General features: G+C 42.8%; 1 protein-coding gene across 1 annotated transcript in view; it reads left to right on the top strand.

Annotated features, from left to right (window-relative positions):
* The window catches only part of MRPL48 (mitochondrial ribosomal protein L48), a 52185-nt gene that overhangs the window by 18637 nt on the left and 9915 nt on the right, over positions 1–23633 (top strand). Inside the window, exons 4-5 of the mRNA XM_028158259.2 lie at positions 3546–3634; positions 20337–20506. Of these exons, the coding sequence (XP_028014060.1) occupies positions 3546–3634; positions 20337–20506 (259 nt within the window). The remainder of the gene's footprint in view (positions 1–3545; positions 3635–20336; positions 20507–23633) is intronic.

Below are 23633 nucleotides of genomic sequence, written 5' to 3'. Positions count from 1 at the left end.
CACTTGGAGAACTCCAACATTAAAAAATTGGGTAGAGAGTGAAAGAGATGGCAAATAGGATAGAAAATGGGAGGCCAAAATGTTGGGAGAAAACCAGGATAGTGTCGTTTCATGGCAACCAAAAGTAGTATTAAACCTTTTGTGTAAATAAAAAAGAAAACTCAGATGCCCGTCACCATTTTTAAGTACACAGAAACTCAATAATCCTTCAGTGGTTTCAAAAAGCAGGACTGAAAGTGATCTTTGAGATGATTACATTTCTCAGGTAAAAGTGCCACAAATGCTTGCATGGTCTCTCATCTACTGGAATTCCTTGGCAAGGAGGCATTTTCAAATGCAGTTTGGGGCAATTCCTATATTTAGAGCAGCTGTTTAATTACAAAGCTGAATCAAACTACTGGTAAATTAACCATTTTCCTTCTTAAATGAAAGGTTTGGGTCAAATTACCAGTGGTTAAACTGCTTAATTAGCCAGTTGTTTTAATTATAAAATTTACAAGTTTGAAAGCCTCTGATTTTGATAAGTTCAACTGAACCCCTCCCCACCAGCCCCCTGCTTCATGTCATTAATCTGGGTTTCCTGCTGTCACATTAACATTGCAGCCTCCTGAGAGAAAAGGCAACTCTTTTCACTGAAGAAAACAACCCCAGGGTTTCAAAAGGAGGCTTTGAAAATCTTTCAGTTAGCACAGTTACTGGATGTAATCATGTATTGACTTCTCCCACCTCACACCCCTTCCTGTATACATGCCAGAGCCAACTGTCCTTCAGTGTCCTTGTTTACTGAACTCAATTATCTCTCCTTCAAAATAGGAACAAGCATATATCGCAGGGCTGTGCAGGAGGAAAAACTGGGGTGGCCCAGCCAAGAATTAATTACAGGACATTCTTTCCATTCAAAAGACTGCTTGACCCTGATAGACCCTACTCAGCACCTGGCAAATAGTATGTGCTCAGAAAGTGTAGGTTTACAGTTGGTTCTCACGACTGTAAACTTACTTTTGCCCACCCCTGTAGTGCTTTGCACATAGTAAATACTTTTTAAAAAATTGTGTGTGTGAAATGAGTAAATGGTTGAATTAATGAAAGAGAATAACGTAATTAGGTCTGTGTTTTAGAAAGATTAATTAGTAAGCTCTAAGGATAGAATAGAGAGGGGGATATTTTGAGATCACCAACAATAACTTAGCCAAGGCTACCATTTGAATCTCCTATCCCTTCCATCCACACTCCCTCTCCCTACTCCCTTTTCCACACAACGACCAAAGTGATATTTTAAAAACACATCAGACATATAATTTCCCTGCTTATGGCTGTTCAGTCTGAAATCCAAACCCTTAACAAGGCCCAGTGTGGTGTTCTGACCCACTGCTCTAGTCTGACACTCTCCATGCCCCTCTCACTTTGTGTCAGCCACACTGAAAACCAAAGCTGCGTCCCACACTGGAGCCTTTACACATGCTGTTTCCTCTGCCTGGAACATTCATCCTCTATCTTTTCACTTAATAAACTCCTACTTGCCTCTCAGGTCTCAGTTTATTTTATTTATTTTTTGAATAGGTAATACATGTGCATGGAACAAGTTTTAAAAGCTACAAAAGAATATAAAATAAACAGTAAATGTCCCTCTCCTTCTGCTTTCCAGCCACTTCCTCTCCCTGGGGATAACCATTATTACCATTTCCCCCTGAATTCTGGTCTCAGTTCACATGTCATTTTTTCTCTGATACTCCAATCTAAAATAGATTCTCCGATTGTATTGCCATAGCCCTCTGTGCTTTTTCTTTTTATTATTTATCTCAATTTGGAATTTTATATTTATTTTGTGACTATTCCATTAAAGATATCTTCCTCCCTCAAGACTATCAGCTCCATAAGTGGAGTTTTGTTGGCCTGGTCTACTTTTTTGCTGTTGTTAATCCTCCCCCAAAGATATATTTTTTTCCATTGATTTTTAGAGAGAGTGGTAGGGAGGGGGAGAGACAGAGAGAGAAACATCGGTGTGAAAGAGACACATCAATTGGTTGCCTCCCGCACATGCCCCACCAGGGCCGGGGATTGAGCCTGCAACCAAGGTACATGCTCTTGACCAGAATTGAGTCTGGGACCCTTTAGTCTGCAGTCCGATGCTCTGTTCACTGAGTCAAACCGGCTTTTATATCCCCAACTCTTAGCACAATGCCTGGTACATCGTAAGTATGCCTTTTTCTGTAAACTCATCTCTTGCCAACCTGGTCCTCCTGTTCTGCCTTGAAATTCTCTCTGGCTCTTCCCCTCTCCGTACCATGTTCTCTCCTCACTAACTCATAGTCATCCTTCAAGTTTTATTAAAAGCCACCTGCTCTAACAATTCTTTCCCAACACCTCAAGTCTAGCTTCAGTGGCCCTCCTATGTATGGCCCTGCATTGGTATTACTGTTTCCCCACTAGATGATAGGTTCTTTATCGCAGGGACTGGGTCTTTGTCTATTGTTACAGCCCAGCTTCTAAGGCACTGCGTGGCACCAATAGCCCTGCCGTAAATATTGGGTTGATAACACACTGCATAACTCTAGTGTGTGCCATTCACGTGATGTAATTGTCACTGGTTACCGTGATGGAAAATAATATTTATTAAGTGAATGAACATGCTTTGAAGAGTTCAGTGCTTTTTTGAGGTCATGATGAAATCTTGTTGGATAAGATTATTTTTAAGGCTCTGGTCTGAGGACCACTGTGTATTCATCAAGAGGATTTGGATATCAGCTTCTTGGGTGGGGTCCCAGTTTGCAGAGTTGGAACCCGAAGACTCAAAGGGTCAAATGTCTTAGGTTCATTTAGAGAGACAGAATTGGGACAGCGGCTAAGAACACACCTCAGTTATTTTCAGTGCTCTTAGGGAACCTCTCCCAAGCATACCACCTTCCTTGCATGGTTAAACTCTTACTCCTCTTCCAAGGATTCAGCTTTTACCTCTTCTGAACCTATTCCCCTGCACCCTTCCCCACTGCTGTCCCCAAAGCAGAGTTGTTTGTCCCTCTAGTCACTCCCTACCTTGCACTCATCTCCATTAAATTATTTTGTACACCATAAGATAATTATCTGCTTTCCCATCATCCTTGCCCAGTACACACTGAGTGTCTAAAACTAGATGATTTTAAAAACTTTGTGGAAATCTATGATTGTCTTCATACCTGATTATATTTGCTACCTGTCACTTTCTCTGTACAATCTGTAGAAAACTTCAAAAGAATTATTGCCTGTTGAAGGACAAGAGGAAATGACAACTTGTGAGAATTGTATTTTGTTTCTATACCATCAGTGGCTCTAGCAGGAGAGAATTTTTCAAAGAAAGATAGGTAGTGGGGATTGGATATAGTCCAGTGGTCAAAAGGAGAGAAATGGTGGGGAAAACTGTGAGTTAGCTCAGGATAATAAAATAGCTCTGGTTCTTTAAACCAAATAGTCCCAGTCTTGCAATGGAGAATTTGCCTCCTCGCCTCCTCATGTGTGATCTGTCCCTGGAGGAGCTTTGAAACAGGTTTGTCTTATTTTCTCTCTTTTAGGTGGCATTCTGCTGAGTACCAGCCGGCACTATAAGTCAAAGCCCACCCATGGCATTGGAAGATACAAGCACTTAATTCAAGCACAAGAGGTAAAGGGGCCTGGGGTCCTTCCGAAAAGAAGAGTGTGCAGCTTTTGCAAACACCCAAAGATCAGATCTGCATAGGTTGACGAGTATTAGAGCTAGAAAGAATAGGGGTCATCCCTCTGTCCTCTCCAGTTACTGAGTTTCAATATTATCCAGAGTGGAGATGTTTCTGCCGGGTCCCAATCTCTTCCCTAGGCCAGGTTATCATAGTGAAAAGCAAATGATTTAGTTTTAGTACTTGTGATGCTTTAAAAAGTATCTTCCTGGTACTTAGCTCAGTATGGACCTCACAATGGGAATGATACATCCAGTTTAGTTGAGTGAATGGTGGTTGGTAGAGGTAGACTGCCGTTTTCAGCCAACTAGCTGAGTTTTATAGTATTTGCAGATTTAAAATATGTACTAGTATGTGTTCCTTGAATTCATTGTCACAGATAATTGGGAGTTAATTCTAATTATTATAAGACTAGAGGCCCAGTGCACGAAATTTGTGCATTTGGAGGGTTAGGGGGTCCCTTAGCCCAGCCTGCGCCCTTTTGCAGTCTGGGAGCCCTCGGGGGATGTCCATCTGCGGCATAGGCCCGCTCCCCATGGCAGTCAGATATCCTTAGGGCTGAGGTGGGCTGCTGAGGGGGGCTGCTGCACTCGCCAGCCGTCAGCCTGGCTTGTGGCTGAGCGGTGCTCCCCCTGTGGGAGCGCACTGACCACCAGGGGGCAGCTCCTACATTGAGCATCTGCCCCCTGGTGGTCAGTGCATGTCATAGTGACCGGTTGTTCCTCCGTTTGGTCGATTTGCATATTACCCTTTTATTATAGACGATAGGATTATTTAGCCTACTTCTCTGGCTCCAGCTGCAGATTGCTTCTGGGTAGTTAGATTTCTGTGCATGTGAAGAGGATTTTCTGGTGGGGCAAACACAACACTGGCGTGAAAGTCAGAAGGTGTGGCTTTGAGTCATGAGTCTATCACTTCCTATAAACAGTAAAGAAGATTTTGCAGTTCTACTGAGGAGTCTTCAACATTACCTTTGGTTCTTGGGCTTATTTTAATGTTCCCATGTAACCATGCACATCTCCCATTGCCTCTCTCCTTGGCAAAAGTTGAATACCACTGTACTTGGGCTTCTGAAGCCACTAAGCTTGTCATGTTCTCTTAAGCATCATCCTATATTAAGGAATTTCACTAGGAGAACATTGCCATGTCCAAGGCTTGTATCAGGCAGCCTCCCAGCAGGAAACAGCCCAACTAAAACTATTTATTTGTAGTGGGAAGAGTACGCAATTGGGAACCAGGAAACTTATGTTCTAGGCTTGGTTCTGCAACTCATTAGCTTTGTGACTTTGGATAAATTAACCTTAGTCCTCTGGGCATGGTGGGCCCTGAAATTTTTTAAAAATATATATTTTATTGATTTTTTTACTGAGAGGAATGGAGAGAGATAGTTAGAAACATTGATGAGAGAGAAACATTGATCAGCTGCCTCCTGCACACCCACTACTGGGGATGTGCCCGCAACCAAGGTACATGCCCTTGACCGGAATCGAACCTGCGACCTTTCAGTCTGCAGGCTGACGCTCTATCCACTGAGCCAAACCAGTTTTGGCGGCCCTGAAATTTTATGTAAAATATTTTCTATGTGTGAATTTTTCTGAGAAGAGAGTCTGTAGCTTTTTCAGGCTCTTGAAAAAGGTTGAGAAGCTCTGGATTAGAATATCTTTTAAGAGTTTTTTTAGTTTTGATATCCTATAACTCCATGATGCTATGAAATACTAATCAAATGTCTACTATGTACTAGGCATTATTGGGGCTGACTTGCCTATGTAAACTGGGTTGTAATAAAATTTTACAGGTTGAATGAACAAGATCTGGTTCATGCTCAGAGGGAGCTGGTAAACCATTAAAGACGTAGGTGATTATGTTCCAAACAGAAAATGACAAGTGCTAAAAGGAAGATATAAAGTACTATTAAATACCCTGGCCGGTAGCTCAGTTGGTTAGAGCACTGTACTGATATACCAAGGTTGTGAGTTTGATCCCCCTTCAGGGCACATACAAGAATCAGTCAATGAATGCATAAATAATTGGAACAACAAACCGATGTTTCTTCCTCTCTCTCTAAAAATAAATAAATAAAATAAAGTGCTATTAAAAATCAGAAGAAAGAGTGATTTACACCCCTTCTGAGTTGTGACACCTTAGCATAGTTGTCAGGAAATGAAATTGTTTTTTGTTTTTTTTTGGGGGGGGGGAGGTGTGTTTTTAATGTTTTGGGATCTTTCGTCTTAAGATAATTTTCTGCATATGTCATGCTCCAACACACTCCTTAGCTTGGTATAAAAGGAAGTTTAATGCCATATTTAATGCCATCTGTCCCCATCTTTCTCTCTAGCTTCTTCTGCAATCTCTTGGAGACCATGCTTTAATTGCATTGGGCCTCTTGCTTTTCATCCAAATCACCATACCGTTTCAAGGCCTCACATGCTGTTCTCTCCACTTGGAAGACCTTCTCCCCTTTTTCACTTGGTTAATACATCCTCAACCTTTAAATCTCAGTGAGAAGCAGGGTGAGGATGGAAAAATGGATCTTCCCTTCTAAGAAACCTTCCTGGATTCCCTGCACTGGGTTACCTGTCCTACCATGAGCTTCCAGAGTTCCTGTCCTTCCTCTGTCCTAGGACCTAATGCTCTGTTTTAACCATCTGTTTAACCATCTTCTAGATGGTGAGCTCTATAGGGTAGAGGCCATGCCTTATTTCTTCTGTATCCTCAGTGTCCAATACAGACCTGGCATCAAATAGAGGGCAGTAAATATTGATTGAGCTAAATTGAAATGTGGTTATTGAAGCTGCCCGAGGCTTTAGAAATCAGAGCTGGCACACACAACCCACTATCTGCAAACAGCTGGGTCCAGATGACCTTGGTTGCTTGAAGGGAGTTATGCTCCCTTTATTTGCAGTATAGGCTTTTCTCTGATGTCATTCATTGTTCTGGGGTGGCTAGCTCAGTAGTGCTGGAAGCTGCTGCAGGCTCACTTCCTGCATAGGACAACACAATGAAAGCTCTCATCTTGCAGAGGCTCTGCCCCAAGTTCCAGCTCCTTTACCCCACTGGGGTACTGGACTGGAAAAGCTCGAAGGCATCTCTGTGGCCCCCTTTCTCTCCTTAAGTCTAGAACCTAGAAAAAACAAATGTTTTTCCCTCTCTGGGTCTCAGGCTGGGCCCTCTACTCTTTTGAGCCCCACATCTCTGAGATGAGAATTAATTCTCATGCACCAAGTGCCTAGCCCTTGTCCCATTTCTGCTGGTATAATCTCTTCACTCCTCCTTCCAAAGGTCCCACACTCAGTCTTAAGACCCCTGAACCTTGTGGGGGGAAATGCACATCTACCTCATCTCAGCTTTCCTGGGCAATACTAGTTTTACCTCCTTTTTTCTTTCATGGCCTGGTTGGTTCCCATCCCTCCACCCTGTGCCCTTGTCCTTGTTGCTTCTCTGAGGAGTAAGTGATAGGGGAGGTGAAAATGAGGCATCTTCTTGGGTGATAACATGGGAGATGACAGCAAATGATGGGGTTCCAAGTCTCTCATAGCATGGACCCAACCTCCTTCTCAGTGATTTTTTCTTCTTGCATCCTATGCTTTAGGCACATTTCTCATGCCCCCATGCTGCCTCAGGCCTCAGTGCCTTTGCACATGCTCCTTCCCCTTTATGGAATGATACTTTTTTTCTTTCATTTGTAAGTCCCAGCTTGACTCATGGCAGTGAGAGATCACATTTTAGAGCATATCTGCAAACCTCATTATTCTCTTAAAGGCCTTCATTATTCTGTTGCATGTAAATGCTTTAGAGTGTTTGGAGTGATTTTTATTTGACAGAAATAAAAAGTAATATAGTCATTCATATTTATATAGTGCTAGGTCATTTCTCCCAAGACCACTTACATACTTGCCCTCAGCTGTTATCCTGCCTTCAATCTTGGGGCAATAGCAGCCCAAGAATCAGAGAATTGTCAAGAGGAAGGTGTGGGAAGATGAAACAGGCAATATAAATTTGCTGTCAATTTGTAGTTGTTATATATTCTATCTTCTGGCCCTGGTGTATCTTTTGTAACATAGGTAATTTACTTCCTTTTTATAGAATAGCCCCTAGGACCCAAGATACCTTTTCTCTGGGAAACTTAATGAATGTTATTTTTACTGTTGACATAGAGGAGATATCTGCCATTTCTGACACCTGTTTATTTTGTTGTAGCACCCTCAGATAGATTAGTTCTGTGAGGAAAGTGTGGCATTAGTCCTGGAAAAATCAGCAGCTCAGAATAACTTTATGGTGACAGGCCTAGCTTCCTGGAAACAGAAAGATTGGTTTTGCCAGTCCAGTGACTATGGCTAGGCATGGGTTATAGGACTGGCTTAGAATCCTATAACCCATGTCTAGCCCTATAGTTGGCTTAGGAATAGTTATTTTAAACTGGCATCCATGTTTTCCCTGAAGTATACCTCTTGTAACTCATTGAAAAGAAAAAACCATCATTGAGCATCTACTATGTGCCAGGGACTGTGCTGCACACAGATGATTCTCAGGTGAATGAGACGCAGTCTCTATCTACAACAAAATAGATACTGGGCTGGGAAAGATAGTGCTCAAAAGTGTAACTAAATACACATTGTAAGTACTTTACTAGGCAGAATGAATTAAGTATCAAGAGAACAAAGATAAAGAAGCAAGTCTCCCTGAAAGGGTCAGTGAAGGTGTTAAGGAGTTCAGTTCAACAAACATTTATTAAGCGCCACCTATATTCTTACAGTGAGTATGTGAAATGAACAGACACTCCTCTAGGAACATCCAGTTGGGTGGGGTAGCTGGAAACACCAGGGCTGTAAAGAACATAAAAGAGTTTCCCAGGGCTTTTCCAGGCACAGAGAGAGACTCCTGTGAAGGCCTGACTTAGCCTGTGCCATTGAGCACCCTGTTCTCCAGCCCACTGAAATCTCATTCTGCCTTGCCTGTTCTGCTGCATAACAACAGTGTCAGAGTTTTAGATGGATTCATATTTGATGTGATAATAGTAATGATCCCATTCCATTTCCAAAGTACTTTCACATACATTATCTCAATATCTTTCACACCATATGCCCTCAGGCAGTGGTCATCCTTGAATCCCTTCTCAAGTTTACTACTAATGTAATCTACACTTTAGAAAGGCATTAAGTTAATGGATATAATTTTCTAAATTTCAAATTTTTCTCCCATCAGTTTTACTTGATAAAAACAAATATTAACAGAGAAACTCATATGTTTTCATATTTTTTGAGATGCAGAGAACTCCATTTATATAATACTAGAGGCCTGATGCACGAAGATTCGTGCAAGAATGGGCCTTCCTTCCCGGGCTGCCGGCACCACCTTTGCTCCAGCCTGGAGCTGCCTTTCTGCCTTCCTCTGCCTGGAGCTGCCTTTCTGCCTTCCCACGCTGCCCAGAGGCCCGGAGCAGCTGGGGTGGTGCGAAACGCCTGTGTTGTCGCCCTGGTGACGACGCAAGCGTCCCGCCCCCGGCCGCTTGGCACCTGTGTATGTAAATTAACCTGCTATCTTTCTTGGGTTAATTTGCATACTTACTCCTGATTGGCTGGTGGGCATAATGAAGGTATGTCAATTTGCATATTTCTCTTTTATTAGTGTAGACTAGAGACCTGGTGCACAAAATTCGTGCACTGGGGAAGGGCTTGTCCCTCAGCCCAGCCTGCACCCTCCAATCTGGGACGCCCCTCTCACAATCTGGGACTGCTGGCTCCTAACCACTTGCCTGCCTGCCTGCCTGCCTGATTGCTCCTAACCGCTTCTGCCTGCCAGCCTGATTGCCCCCTAAACGTTCCCCTGCTGGTCTGATAGACACCTTACTGCTCCCCTGCCGGCCTGATTGCCCCCAACTGCCCTACTGTTGACCCGATAGCCCCCAACTGCCCTACTGTTGACCCGATGGCCCCCAACTGCCCTCCCCTGCTGGCCCAATGGCCCCCAATTGCCCTCCCCTGCTGGCCCAATCGCCCCCAACTGCCCTCCCCTGCCAGCCCGATTGCCCCCAACTGCCCTCCCCTGCAAGCTTGGTCACCCCCAACTGCTCTCCCCTGCTGGCCTGGTTGCCCCTAACTGCCCTCCCCTGCCAGCCATCTTGTGACAACATGGGGGTGGCCATCTTGTGACAACATGGGGTGGCTATCTTGTGGTGGCCATCTTGTGACAACATGGGCGGCCTTCTTGTGACGACATGGGGGCAGCCATCTTGTGATGATGTGAGGGCGCGAGGGCCACCTAGGCTTTTATTAGTATTGATAAGCATATTTTCTTCTAGTGAAATTGTTTTTGTTGTATATGATGAAAGTATGTTGATGAGTATTTCATGTTGTTTCACAAAGAAAAACATGATTTTTTTGTTGGCCTTTTGCAACCAACAAATTTGAAAACCAGGCCTTCTGATTCATCAACTATCCTGTGAGGTAGACAGGGTGGAAAAGGAAACTGATGAGCATAAATGATTTCTGTATGACCATATGGCTAGTAAATGACAGTACCAGAATTGAGTTCAGTTCAATTCAACATTTAATATTGGTGGGCTCTAGGAATAGAGAAGTGAATGTCACATAGTACCTTCTTATATGAACTGAAATAGGGGTTTGGCTGCCATAATAGATCTACCTAATCAAGGGCTTAAATAAGATAGGAGCTTATTTCTCTCACCTAAAAGTATAAGTAGATATTCTTCCAGCTTTCTGTTTTGCCACACATCATATTGCTTCTGTCTCATATCTGAGATGGCTACTCCCTCTTCAGCCATATCCACATTCCATCCAGCAGGAAGGGGAAAGGGAAGGCAGTGTGTATGAGCTCATATCCCATTGGCCAGAACATGGCCACAAAACCATTCCTTTTTGGGAATGTACATTTTATTATGAACTAGAGGCCCAGTGCATGAAATTTGTGCACGGGGGTGTGAGTGTCCCTCAGCCCAGCCTGCACCCTCTCCAATCTGGGACCCCTCGAGGGATGTCCCACTGCCTATTAGTCGGACATCCCTCTCACAATCCAGGACTGCTGGCTCCCAACTGCTCGCCTGCCTACCTTCCTGATTGCCCCTAACCTCTTCTGCCTGCCAGCCTGATCACCCCCTAACCACTCCCCTGCCAGCCTGATTGATGTCTAACTGCTCCCCTGCCGGCCTGGTCACCCCTAACTGTCCTCCGCTGCCAGCCTGGTTGCCCCTAACTGTCCTCCTCTGCACACCTGGTCACTCCCAACTGCCCTCCCCTGCAGGCCTAGGTCCCCCCTAACTGCCCTCCCCTGCAGGCTTGATTGCCCTCCCCTGCAGGCCTGGGTCCCCCCCAGCTGCCCTCCCCTACAGGCTTGATTGCCCCCAACTGCCCTCCCTTGCAGGCCTGGTCCCAACTGCCCTCCCCTGCTGGCCTGATTGCCCCCAACTGCCCTCCCTTACAGGCCTGGTCCCTCCCAACTGCCCTCCCCTGCTGGCCATCTTGTGGCGGCCATCTTGTGTCCACATGGGGGCAGCCATCTTGTGTGTTGGAGTGATGGTCAATTTGCATATTACTCTTTTATTAGATAGGATGGTCATGTGCCCAGCTAAAACCCATCAGTTCCACTGTCAAAGGAAGAGGAGGGAATAGATATTGAAGAAACTGGCAAGCTCTGCATACTTTCCTTAAAGGATAAGACAGAAGTTAAGATAAATGTTTTGAGACAGACCTGAGTTAAAGATTTAGCTCTGATGCTTCTTAGTTGCATGCCCTTGGGTATGTTTGCTTAACTTTTCCAAGCCAGTTTCCTTGGCTTAAATAGGGAATTATACTAGGTGTACCAGTTAATAATGCAGATTTTTCTCAACAGATGGAGTTACACATATGTTAATATATATGCAATTTGATATGTATGCTATTTGTTGTATTGACAGCAAGCTTCAAAACTTCATATATCACATTTGCTGAAGGTGTTAACATTATATATATTTTTATGCTTAAAAATGTCAAATTTCATGTCCAAAAAAAAGAGCATTTGCGGCTAGTTGGAGCATCATCCCATACACCAAAAGATACCATTTATTGAGTAACAACTATAGACTGCTCACTGCCCTTTCAACTGTACCCATCTGAGGTGGTTTTTCTTGGTTCCCCTTAGGGGCGTGATCAGCATGGTGCAGCAAGGTAGTTTGTTCCATGGGAAGCGGGCTGCTCTTTATAATTAAATTAGAGGCCTGGTGCACAAAATTTGTGCACTGGGGGGGTCCCTCAGCCCGGCCTGCACCCTCTCCAATCTGGAACCCCTCGGGGGATGTCCGACTGCTGGTTTAAACCCGATCCAGCAGCCAGACATACCTCTCGCAATCCAGGACCGCTGGCTCCTAACCACTCGCTTGATCGCCCCTAACTGCCCTCTCCTGCCAGCCGGATTGCCCCTAACCGCCTCTGCTTTGGCCCCGCCACCATGGCTTTGTCCAAAAGGACATCCAGAAGCTGTCTGATCTAATTAGCATATTGCCCTTTTATTAGTATAGATTGAGAGGATCTGCTCTTTCATATGTGTCTTTTCTCTTTCTCTGACCTGTAAGCTCCTTGAGGCCTGGGACTATTTTCTATTTCTTTGGCGTCTTTCCTTAGAGCAGTTGAATCAGCACTTTGCACATAGCAGGTACTTATTATTATTCTGTAAAGCATACCAATAGGATACCAGGAGCATGCTTACCTCTGTTTTATAGTAATCATAATTCTATGTACATTTCTCAACCTTTTTAAAAGATACCATTTATTAACTACTATATACTAGATGCTATAACTACTATATGCTGGGCTTTTGAAAACATTATTTTATTTTACAATGGTATATTTAATTTAATCCTCAGATATCCTGTGGTTATTAAAGACCTTGTTTAAGGAATATAAGACTCAGAGCGATTAAATGACTTGCCCAAATGGCTAGTAATTTCCAAAGCCAATATTTGAACTGAGGATGGTCAGAATTCATCTAATGTCTATGCTATTTCCATTTCATATAAATTCACCATTTTTAGCCTTACAAGAACCTTAAGTGTTAAAGTTTAACAAACTGACACCTAGAGAGGACAGTCAATGTCAAGTAGTGACTAAGCAGACAGGATTTGAGTCCATTTTCTTCAGCTTCCATCTAAGTCTAGTGCTCTTTATGCAATGCCACCCAGTGCCAGGTCTTCTGTCTGGTGTATGTCTCCTGAGTGTGCCACATTGAGTTGTAAACATAATCACTTGATTTCTATGCACCTTATAGCTCATTATGGGCTGTTCAGAGTACCATCACCAAATCATTCAAGATCCCAAGTGTAAATTTTTAAATTTCCATTGGCAGAATTTCTGGAAGCTGAGTATACGTTCAGCATATCAGCCTTTTCATTTGAGGATTAGGATGATACAATTCCTTCCCAACTTTCCCATCCTGGAGGATGCCACTTACAGTGATACTCTTTGCAGAAGTTAGAGGAGAGAGCCTGGACTGCTAGGCACAAAGTGGTTACCTTTGCCATTTCCTTACTATTGTAACCTTAAGCCAGTCATTTCCCCTTTCTGGGCCTCAACATCCCCCTGTGTAAAATTAGGGAGGAGAGGAAGGAGAGACTAAATCAGTTCTAAGATCCTTCCCACCTTTAGTAGCCTGTGATTCTAATAAGACTCCTTTCTCTATTTGCTCTTTCCCAGCAAAGTTTCCCAGTAACCTGGGCAAGTAACGTGCCTTCAGAGGATCTCAGTTTTCTGTCTGTAAAACAGGGTAATAATGTGAATAATTCTGTATAAAACTGGTTTAGTAATTTATCCCATGGTTTGTTTGGGGGATCATAGTGCAATCCTACAGGGATCTAAGAATGGCCAGCCTGGGCCACCCCACAGTGAATCCAGGTCATTCACAGGAATACCAAAGTTTGATGGTGGACAATAATCCATCTTCCCTGCCACCTTTCCCCTAGCCTCCCTTCTTTTCCTGCCTGGCTCTCCTTCATGTGCAGTCAGGGTGGCCTCCCCAAAACACAGCTCTAGTCATATACATCCATGGCAGTCATGAAGGCCTGAACTCAGGCATTTAGAAAAGAAAAGAAGGGAAGGATGTGAAAAAGATTATGCAGATAAAATTATAAGAACTAGTGACTGATATCCTGTGCAGTCAAGCTCTTGCTGGTTATTCTGTGCCCTGGCTCAGAACTGAAATCTAATATCACAATAGGCTCCTGATGGTGTGGATCGCTCCAGGCATATCTAGGCCAACAAGAGCGATGCCAAGAGGGATACTGGAATCAGCTTTCTTTTTTTGTTCCCCTAAAGCGACACCTTTGAAAAGCCCTGGCATTTTCCCTGGTTAAGAGAAAGCTCCTCCTCTCTGTGCTGGAAAATTTCAGCCGCTCCCCATTGCATTCCTACTCAGCATTCTTCACAGATCTGACTGCAGTGCTGGCTGTCAGGATAAAAAGCCCGGATTAGCCGAAACCGGTTTGGCTCAGTGAATAGAGCATCGGTCTGCGGACTGAAAGGTCCCGGGTTCGGTTCCGGTCAAGGGCATGTACATTGGTTGTGGGCACATCCCCGGTGGGGGGGGGGGTGCAGGAGGCAGCTGGTTGATGTTTCTCTCTCATCGATGTTTCTATCCCTCTATCCCTCTCCCTTCCTCTCTGTAAAAAATCAATAAAATATATTTTTTTTTAAAAAAAGCCCGGATTGCTGCTTTTGGCCACGGGTGTGGTGGCCTCTGAAGAAGAGAGAGCCAAGCTCCTACTCCTTGATGGTTGGTCTCACTCACTGAAAACTGTAGGACCTTGGGGTGGACACCACTGTTAAGAACTTCAGGAATGCAGAGGCTGCAGTGGAAAAATCCCTGCATTGGGGGGGGGTCAGATCTAGGCTTTAGTTCTAGGATCTATCCTGTCTGGCTGTGTGACTGTGGGGGACTTATTTAATCTCTCTGGGCTTCATATTCTTCCCCTGCAAAGATGAAGAACTAGGACAAAATCATCTCTAAATGCTGTCCTGTTCTAAAATTCTAAAATAGTGAGTCATTGCATGTTTTCTTTGCCAGGCCCTGTGTTAGATATGAGGAATATAAGAATGAAAATAGCCCTAGCCAGTTTGGCTCAGTGGGTGGAGTGTCGGCCTGCAGACTGAAGGGTCCCGGGTTTGATTCCCGTCAAGGGCACATGCCTGGTTTGCAGGCTTAATCCCCAGTAGGGGGTGTGCAGGAGGCAGCCAAGCAATGATTCTCTCTCATCATTAATGTTTCTATCTCTCTCCCTCTCCCTTCCTGTCTGAAATCAATAAAAACATTTTTTAAAAATAGAATGAAAATAGTATTAAAAGTTAATATTTATTGAGTGCTTAAATATGTGCCACAGATTGTATTAACCACTTTACATACAGTGTTTTCAGTTCTCAGAACACCCTTGTGAGATCAGGCCTGTCATCAGTATAATTGGCCTTATGAAAGGACAGTTTGAGTCCTCTCCCTGCTTTCCCATATTGGGTCCCTGCTCTCTTAGACTGATCTGGAGAGCAGTGAAGTACGAGAACCATTCCAGGTGTTCTGCCAGGAACCACTCTGCTGTGGCAGCCACTAGGCTGTTGGCTGTTAGTTTGGGATGACTAAGACATGTAAATAGAAATAGATTTGTTTTCCTTCTTCTTAAAAAATGATTTCTACCAAACTTCATGACTTCTTATAAATCTCCAGTAATTAGGACAGTGTGGTTTTGGCTCAAGGATAGACAAATAGTCCAGTGGAATAGAATAAAAACTACAGGAACAGACCCACATGTCTGTGGACACTTATATGATGAAAGTGACACTGCAATGGTGCTGGGTTAACTGGACTGGTGATCATGTGGGGGAAAAATGGCTCTTGATTCCTATTTCACACCATATACAAAAATCACTTAAGAAAGTGAGCTGTAGATCTGAAGGTAAATGTTAAAATCATCAAACTGCTAGAAGATAACATACAAGAATATCTTCATGATCTTACGGTAGACAGATTTCTTAAACCGGACACAAAAATCACTATAACCACAAAAGAATGAATAAATTGAATTACATTAAAAATAAGAACTTCTGCTCATCAAAATGCACAATTAAAAAGTGCAAGGGACCCTAGCCAGTTTTGCTCGTGGTTAAGGCGATGGGCTGAAGACTAAAGGGTCTTGGGTTCAATTCCTGGTCAAGAGCATGTACCTGGGTTGCAGGTTTGATTCTCAGCGCCAGTCAGGTTACATGTGGGAGGCAACCAATCAATATGTCTCTCTCACATTGATGTTTCTCTTTCTCCCTTTCCCTTCCTTCCAGTCTCTCTAAAAATCAATGGAAAAAAATATCCTCAGCTGAGGATTAACCAAATAAAATAAAATAAAATTCTATATAATAAAAGCCTAATATGCAAATTGACTGAATGGCGGAACGACTGGTGAAACAACCGGTCACTATGATGCACACTTACCACCAGGGGGCAGACATTCAACGCAGGAGCTGCCCCCAGCCCACAAGCCCCAGGCCAGCCAAGGCAGGTGCCAGCGGGGGGGCCCCCCCAATCACCCCACTGGTTGCTCTACAGAGGGAGGCAACCGGCGGCGGTGGGGGTGGGGGGGTGGGGCCGGCTGTTGAGCAGGTGGCGGTGGGGGTCAGGGCCAGCGGGCAAGCAGGCCAGCGCCACCCCTCAATTGTCCCACTGGTAGGGGGTGAGGCCAGCGAGTGGGCGGCGCCAGGCTGGCCAAGGCAGGTGCCAGTGGGGGGCCCCCTGATCACCCTGTTGGTTGCCCCACAGATCGGCCCTGATCGTGGGCCAGGCCTAGGGACCCTACCTGTGCACGAATTTTGTGCACCTGGCCTCTAGTAGTGAAATAAAATAAAGTGATCCAGAAGTAGTATGTTAAAAAAAAAACAAAGGTGAAAGGGGCCCAGCCAGTGTGAGTGGTTGAGCACTGACCCATGAACCAGGAGGTCATGGTTTGATTCCCAGTTAGGGTAGGTGCCTGGATTGTGGGCTCGATCGCCAGTGGGGGGCATGCAGGAGGTAGCTGAATGATGATTCTCTCTCGTCATTGATATTTCTAACTCTCTCTGCCTCTCCCTTCCTCTCTCTGAGTCAATAAAAACATACATTTTTTTTTTTATAAAGTGAAAGGGGAAGCTACTGAGAGGGAGGAGATATTTACAGCATGTATACTGAACAAAGGAAAAAACTTCATCAGATTGATACAAGAAAGGCAGATGACCCAATTTAAAAAATGGGCAAAATACTTGAATAGGCAGGTAACAAAAGAGAGCATCCAAATGGCTAATGAACATATGGGAAGGACCTCAGGCTCAACAGACTTAAAGGATATGCAAGTTAAACCCCTAATTCATTACTACTTCATACCAACCAGAATGGCTCAAACAAATTAGAAAACCTGACTATACCAAGTTTTGTAAGTGTTAGCAAGAAGGTAGAGTAATTAGAACTCTCACTCACTCTGGTGAGAGACTAAATTGGAAAGCACTTTGTAAAGCTGTTTGAGAATATTTATTAAAGATGAACATATGGATAATCTTAACTCATTAGTTCGGTTTCTAGGTATATCTACAACAAAATTGCATACATATGTTCATTGAAAATACATACAAGAACATTGGTAGCAATGCTGTTATTCATAATGGCCCCACACTGGAAGCAACCCAAATTTCCATCAACAGTAAAAAGGATAAATAAATTGTAGCACATTCATACAATAGACTATGAAAGAATTGTTGTTTTACCTAATATATGATGAATCTTACAAACATAATGAATGAAAGAAGCCAGACACAAAAGAGAACATAGTGTATCATTTCATTTTTGCAAATTTCAAAAACAAGCAAAATAACCTCCTGGTTTTAGAAGTTAGAATAGTGGTTACCAATTTGGGGGGCAGGAGATTTTTTTTGGGTGTTGGTCTATTTCTTGTTTAGGATACTGATTATACGGGTATTTTAACTTTATGGAAATTGGTTGAGATGTATAATTATGCATTTTTCAATGTATTATGACAATAAAATTTTTACTAATTAAAAAAAATCCCAGTAGATTCTAATTTTGAATTGATAAAAGATTCACATTATAAAAAATACTAGAGGCCCGGTGCACAAAATTCATGCACCGGGGGAAGGGGGTCCCCCACAGCCCAGCCTGCACCCTCCAATCCGGGAGCCCTCAGGGGATGTCCGACTGATGGTTAGGCCCGATCCCTGGGATAGGGCCTAAACCGGCAGTCGGACATCCCTCTCACAATCCAGGACTGCTGGCTCCTAACTGCTCACCTGCCTGCCGGCCTGATCGCGCCTAACTGCCCCCGCTGCCAGCCTGGTTGCCCCCAACTGCCCCCCCACACCGCCAGCCTGGTTGCCCCTCACTGCCCCCTGCTGCTGGCCTGGTCGCCGCCAACTGCCCCCCCTGCCATCCTGGTCACCCTTCACTGCCCTCCCCCCCGCCCCCCGCCGGCCTGGTCGCCCCATGCAGCCTGCTGTTTGGTCATTTGGTCGCCCCTCACTGCCCACCCCCACCGGCCTGGTCACTCCACACAGCCTGCTGTTCAGTCATTTGGTCGTCCCTCTCTAACCCCTGTGCCGGCCTGGTCACCCCACACAGCCTGCTGTTCAGTCGTTTGGCCGTCCCACACTAACCCCCCCTGCCGGCCTTGTCACTGCATGCAGCCTGCTGTTTGGTCATTACTGTGAGGGGTCCTGACCAATTTGCATATTACCCTTTTATCAGTATAGATATAAGGGAAATAGTATAAAAAGTCTCCTTTCCACCTCTATGCCCCAGCCATCCAGTTCCCTCACTGGTAACCAGCCAATGATATAGTATATTTGTGCATCCTTTTAGAGATGTTTTTTGGATATACAAGCAAATAAATTTCTATGTAATTACACACACACACACACACACCTATTCTTTTTGAATATTTGGCATACCTACCCTTATTTATATGTATGACAATATTCTGAACATGTTATTCTACAGTTTGTTTTTATCATCTAATTTATTTTAAAGGCTTTTCCATATCAGTACATAAAGAAATTTCTTTTTTCTTCTTACAGCTGCACTTGTATATGGTTGTTCCATGATTTATTTAACAAGTTCCCCGCTTGATGTGCATTTAGGTTTGATTATATCTAGTTGAGAAACTTTCTTGATGGAAGTTGAGTCTCAAGACAAGTTAATTGTCGAAGACAGTCACCGTATTCATCTTAATGTAATGCCAGCAATATTCCCTTGCCTTTCATTGGCTGATGTCACAGCCCAGACTGGCAAGGGAAGCTGCCCATTCCTTTCCAGGAGAACTTCATTTTGTAGGTATGGTAACCTGAGAGAAAAGTGATAAACAAATTTATATGAAAGACTAATTAGCCCTAACCAGTTTGGCTCAGTGGATAGAGTGTCGGCCTGCGGACTGAAGGGTTCCAGGTTCGATTCCAGTCAAGGGCATGTACCTTGGTTGCGGGCACATCCCCAGTGGGGGGTGTGCAGGAGGCAGCTGATTGATATTTCCCTCTCATCGATGTTTCTAACTCTCTATTCCTCTCCCTTCCTCTCTGTAAAAATCAATAAAATATATTTTATTTTATTTTATTTTTTAAAATATTTTTATTGAGGTATTATATGTGTACATATCTTACTATTACCCCCCCCACCCCACACCCACACATGCCCTCCCCCCCCAGAGTTTTGCGTCTATTGTTTATGCTTATATGCATGCATACAAGTCCTTCGTTTGATTTCATAACTCCCCCACCTTTCCCAAACTTTCCCCCTGTAATTTGAAAGTCTGTTTGATGCTTTACTGTCTCTGTATCTATCTTTTTGTTCACCACTTTATAATGTTCTTTACTATCCCTAAATGAGTGAGATCATGTGGTATTGTTCTTTCATTGACTGGCTTATTTCACTTAGCATAATGTTCTCCAATTCCATCCAGGTTGCTGCAAATGATGAGAATTCCTTCTTTTTTATGGCAGCATAGTATTCCATTGTGTAGATGTACCAGTTTTCTGATCCAGTCATCTGCTGATGGGCACCTAGGCTGTTTCCAAATCTTAGCTATTGTAAATTGTGCTGCTATGAACATAGTGGTGCATATATCCTTTCTGATTGGTGTTTTTAGTTTCTTCGGATATATTCCCAGGAGTGGGATTACTGGGTCAAATGGGAGTTCCATTTTCAGTTTTTTGAGGAAACTCCATACTGTTCTCCACAGTGGCTGCACCAGTCTGCATTCCCACCAGCAGTGCACGAGGGTTCCTTTTTCTCCGCATCCTCGCCAACACTTGTTGTTTGTTGATTTGTTGATGATAGCCATTCTGACAGGTGTGAGATAGTACCTCATTGTTGTTTTGATTTGCATCTCTCGGATAATAAGTGACTTTGAACATGTTTTCATGTGTCTCTTGGCCTTTCTTCTGTCTTCTTTTGAAAATATTCTGTTTAGGTCTGTTGCCCATTTTTTTATTGGATCATTTATCTTCCTCTTATTAAGTTGCATAAGCTGCCTGCAATAAAATATATTTTAAAAATATTTAAAAAAAGAAAGACTAATTTAAAAAATTTTTTGGTAAAATTAGAATTTCTTATATAATAGTTTGATTTATCTTCTTTCTCTTTTTGTTTTCTGTTTAGCCCAAGAAGAATAAGAGAACAGTGGAATTGAGAGCCATTAATTTGGGGACAGATTATGAATATGGGGTTTTGAACATTCACATGACTGCATATGACATGGCCCTGGCAGAGAGTTATGCCCAGTATGTTCACAACCTCTGCAACCATCTCTCCATTAAAGTGGAGGAAAGGTATGAAGGCTGTCTTTGCATGAAATATTCTTGGTGTGGGTAGCATGCTCTGCTTTGTTGTTGATAAATGAGGTTTTGAGATATAATTTACATGTGGTAAAATTCACTCTTTTTAGATATATACTTTGCCACAATGAAAATATAAAAGTTTTTTTAACCCCAAAAGTTTCCTGGTGCCCAGGTATAGTCAATCTCCTTCCCTTTCCCTTTCAAGTCCCTGGCAACTACCAATTGATTTTCTGTCCCTGTTGTTTTCGGTTCTCCAGAACATCAAATAAGTAGAATCATACAATATGTAGCTGTTGTTTGGCGTCTCACTTGGCATAATGTGTTTAAAATTTATCCATGTTTTCGTAAGTGATTTATTACTGAGCAGTATTCCATTAAATGGTGATTTTAATTCACTAGTTGATGTACTTTTGGATTGTTTCCAGTTTGTTGGTAATCATTAACAAAGCTGCCGTAAGCATTCTCATATAGGTTTTGTGGGTCATATGTCTTCTTTTCTCCTGGATAATTACCTAAGATTTGGATTTGGGGATTGTATAGTGAATGTATGTTAAACTTTGTAAGATACCGCCAAACTGGTTTCTAAACTAGCTACACCATTTTGTATTCCCACCAGCAACATGAGAGTTCCAGTAACTCCTTATTCTGGTCAGTACTTGGTATTGTCAAATTTTTTTAAAGGTATTCTAATATATACATAGTGGTATCTCATAGTGGTTTTAATTTCCACTTCCCTAATAAACAAATGATGTTGAGCATCCTTTCACGGGCTCATTTACTTTCTGTATATTATCTGTGATGATGTGTCCAAATCTTTTGTCTACTTTTAAAATTGGGTCGTTTTTTATTACTGAACTAGAGGCCCGGTGAACGAAATTCGTGCAAAGGGGGAGGGGTGTCCCTCAGCCCAGCCTGCACCCTCTCCAATCTGGGACCCCTTGAGGGATGTCCCACTGCCCATTTAGGCCCAATCCCACCTAAACAGGCAGTCAGACATCCCTCTCACAATCCAGGACTGCTGGCTCCCAACTGCTCATCTGCCTGCCTTCCTGATTGCCCCTAACCTCTTCTGCCTGCCAGCCTGATCACCCCCTAACCACTCCTTGCCAGCCTGATCAACGCCTAACTGCTCCCCTGCTGGCCTGGTCACCCCTAACTGCCCTCCCTTGCCAGCATGGCGCCCCCAACTGCCCTCCCCTGCAGGCCTGGTCCCCCCTAACTGCCCTCCCCTGCAGGCCTGGTTTCCCCCAACTGCCCTCCCCTGCAGGCCTGGTCCCCCCCAACTGGCTTCCCCTGCTGGCCTGATCGCCCACAACTGCCCTCCCCTGCTGGCCATCTTGTGGTGGCTATCTTGTGTCCACATGGGGGCTGCCATCTTGTGTGTTGGAGTGATGGTCAATTTGCATATTACTCTTTTATTATATAGGAGGATTATTAAAGTTTTTACAATCTGTTTTTGGATACCAGTTCTTTTTTAGTATGTGTTTTGCAAATATTTTCTCCCTATCTATGGCTTATCTTCTTATCTGAATCTTTTAGAGAGCAGAAGTTTAAGTTTGATGAAGTTCAATTTATCAGTTTTTTCTCTTATTGTTCATGCTTTTGGTATCAGATCTAAGAAATCTTTGCCTAACTCAAGATCACAAAGATACTCTCCTATGTTTTCTGGTAGAAGTTCTATAGTTTTAAGTTTTACTTTTAGGTCTGTGATCCATTTGGAATTATTTTTGTATATGGTATGAGATATGGGTCGAAGTTTTGTTTTTTTTAATATACATATCCAATTTGTTCAAATACCATTTGTTAAAAAGATTTTCTTTTTCCATTGAATTATCTTAGCACCTTCTGAAAGTCAATTAATCATATATGTTTAGATCTATTTCTGTTCTCTATTACGTTGATCTGTATATCTATGTTTATACCAATACCACAATATCTTGATTACAGTAGTTTGATTACTGAATTACAACTTTGTTCTTCTTTTTCAAAATTATTCTGGCTATTCTAGGTTTTTCATAAACATTTTAGAATTAGTTTGTTGATTTATACAGAAAAGAGCCTGATGGAATTTTGTTAGGATTATGTTGAATCTGAAGATAAATTTGAGGAGAATTGACATTTTATCTATTTTAATTCCTTTGATCCATTAAATGGTATATGTCCCCATTTATTTAGGTATTCTTTGCTTGCTCTGTTTTTCATTTACTCTTTGGATTTGTTGGAAAACTGTAGGAGAGGAGAACTAACATTTACTCACTATCTGCTCCAGGCCAGGCACTTTACATATCTTATCTCAGTGTTTCAGAAAAGGTGGGATGCCCTTTTTAATTCTCATTCAACTTAATATGTCAAGGATAAATTCTTTGTGTGGTTCTGGTATGTTCTTAACACCACTTAACACTTCCTAATCTTTATAACAGAGAGGTAACCTCTGGTTCAACGTCTTTGGCTACCAATAAAATTTAGCTAGAATTTTATAACATTATTTTGTTTTCATTGTATTTATTTTTAACTTACTTTCTACTTATGACAGCTGATACTGGTTTTCCATTTGTAGTAGGAACATAAAGTCAGGTTTATTGATATATAATTTACATTCAGTAAAAATTCACCCTTTTAGTGAACAATTTCTGAGTTTTGACAAATATACACAGTAGAGAGTAAATACCATCATAATCAAGATACAGAACATTTCCATCATCCCAAGAAGTTCCCTCCCCATACCCCCAGTCCCTGGCAAATACAGATTTATTTTCTGTCCCTATAGTTTTTACCTTTTCCAGAATGTCATATTAATGAAATCATACAGTATTTTTCTTCGTGAATCACACACCTCTTTCATGTCACTTAGTGCTTTGGGCTGTAATCGTCTATTCATGTGTCAGCTCCCCTCCCCACTGACTAGGTAGGGACTGTGTTCTTTATTTCTTCACTTAAGATAATGTATTTGAGATTTATGCATGTTATCGCCAGTATCAAGTGGTTTGCTCCTTTTTGTTGCTGATAAGCATTTCATTGAATATATGTATGTTTGTTTATCCATTCACCAGCTGAAGAACATTTGTGTTGTTTTCAGTTTTGGGCAATTGTGAATAAAGCCACTATAAACATGTACAGG

This window comes from Eptesicus fuscus, chromosome 13 (assembly GCF_027574615.1).
Source record: "Eptesicus fuscus isolate TK198812 chromosome 13, DD_ASM_mEF_20220401, whole genome shotgun sequence".
In the NCBI taxonomy this organism is placed as follows: domain Eukaryota; kingdom Metazoa; phylum Chordata; class Mammalia; order Chiroptera; family Vespertilionidae; genus Eptesicus; species Eptesicus fuscus.
Note: the sequence above shows the minus strand (reverse complement) of the source record. Positions and strands in the feature narration are given on the sequence as shown.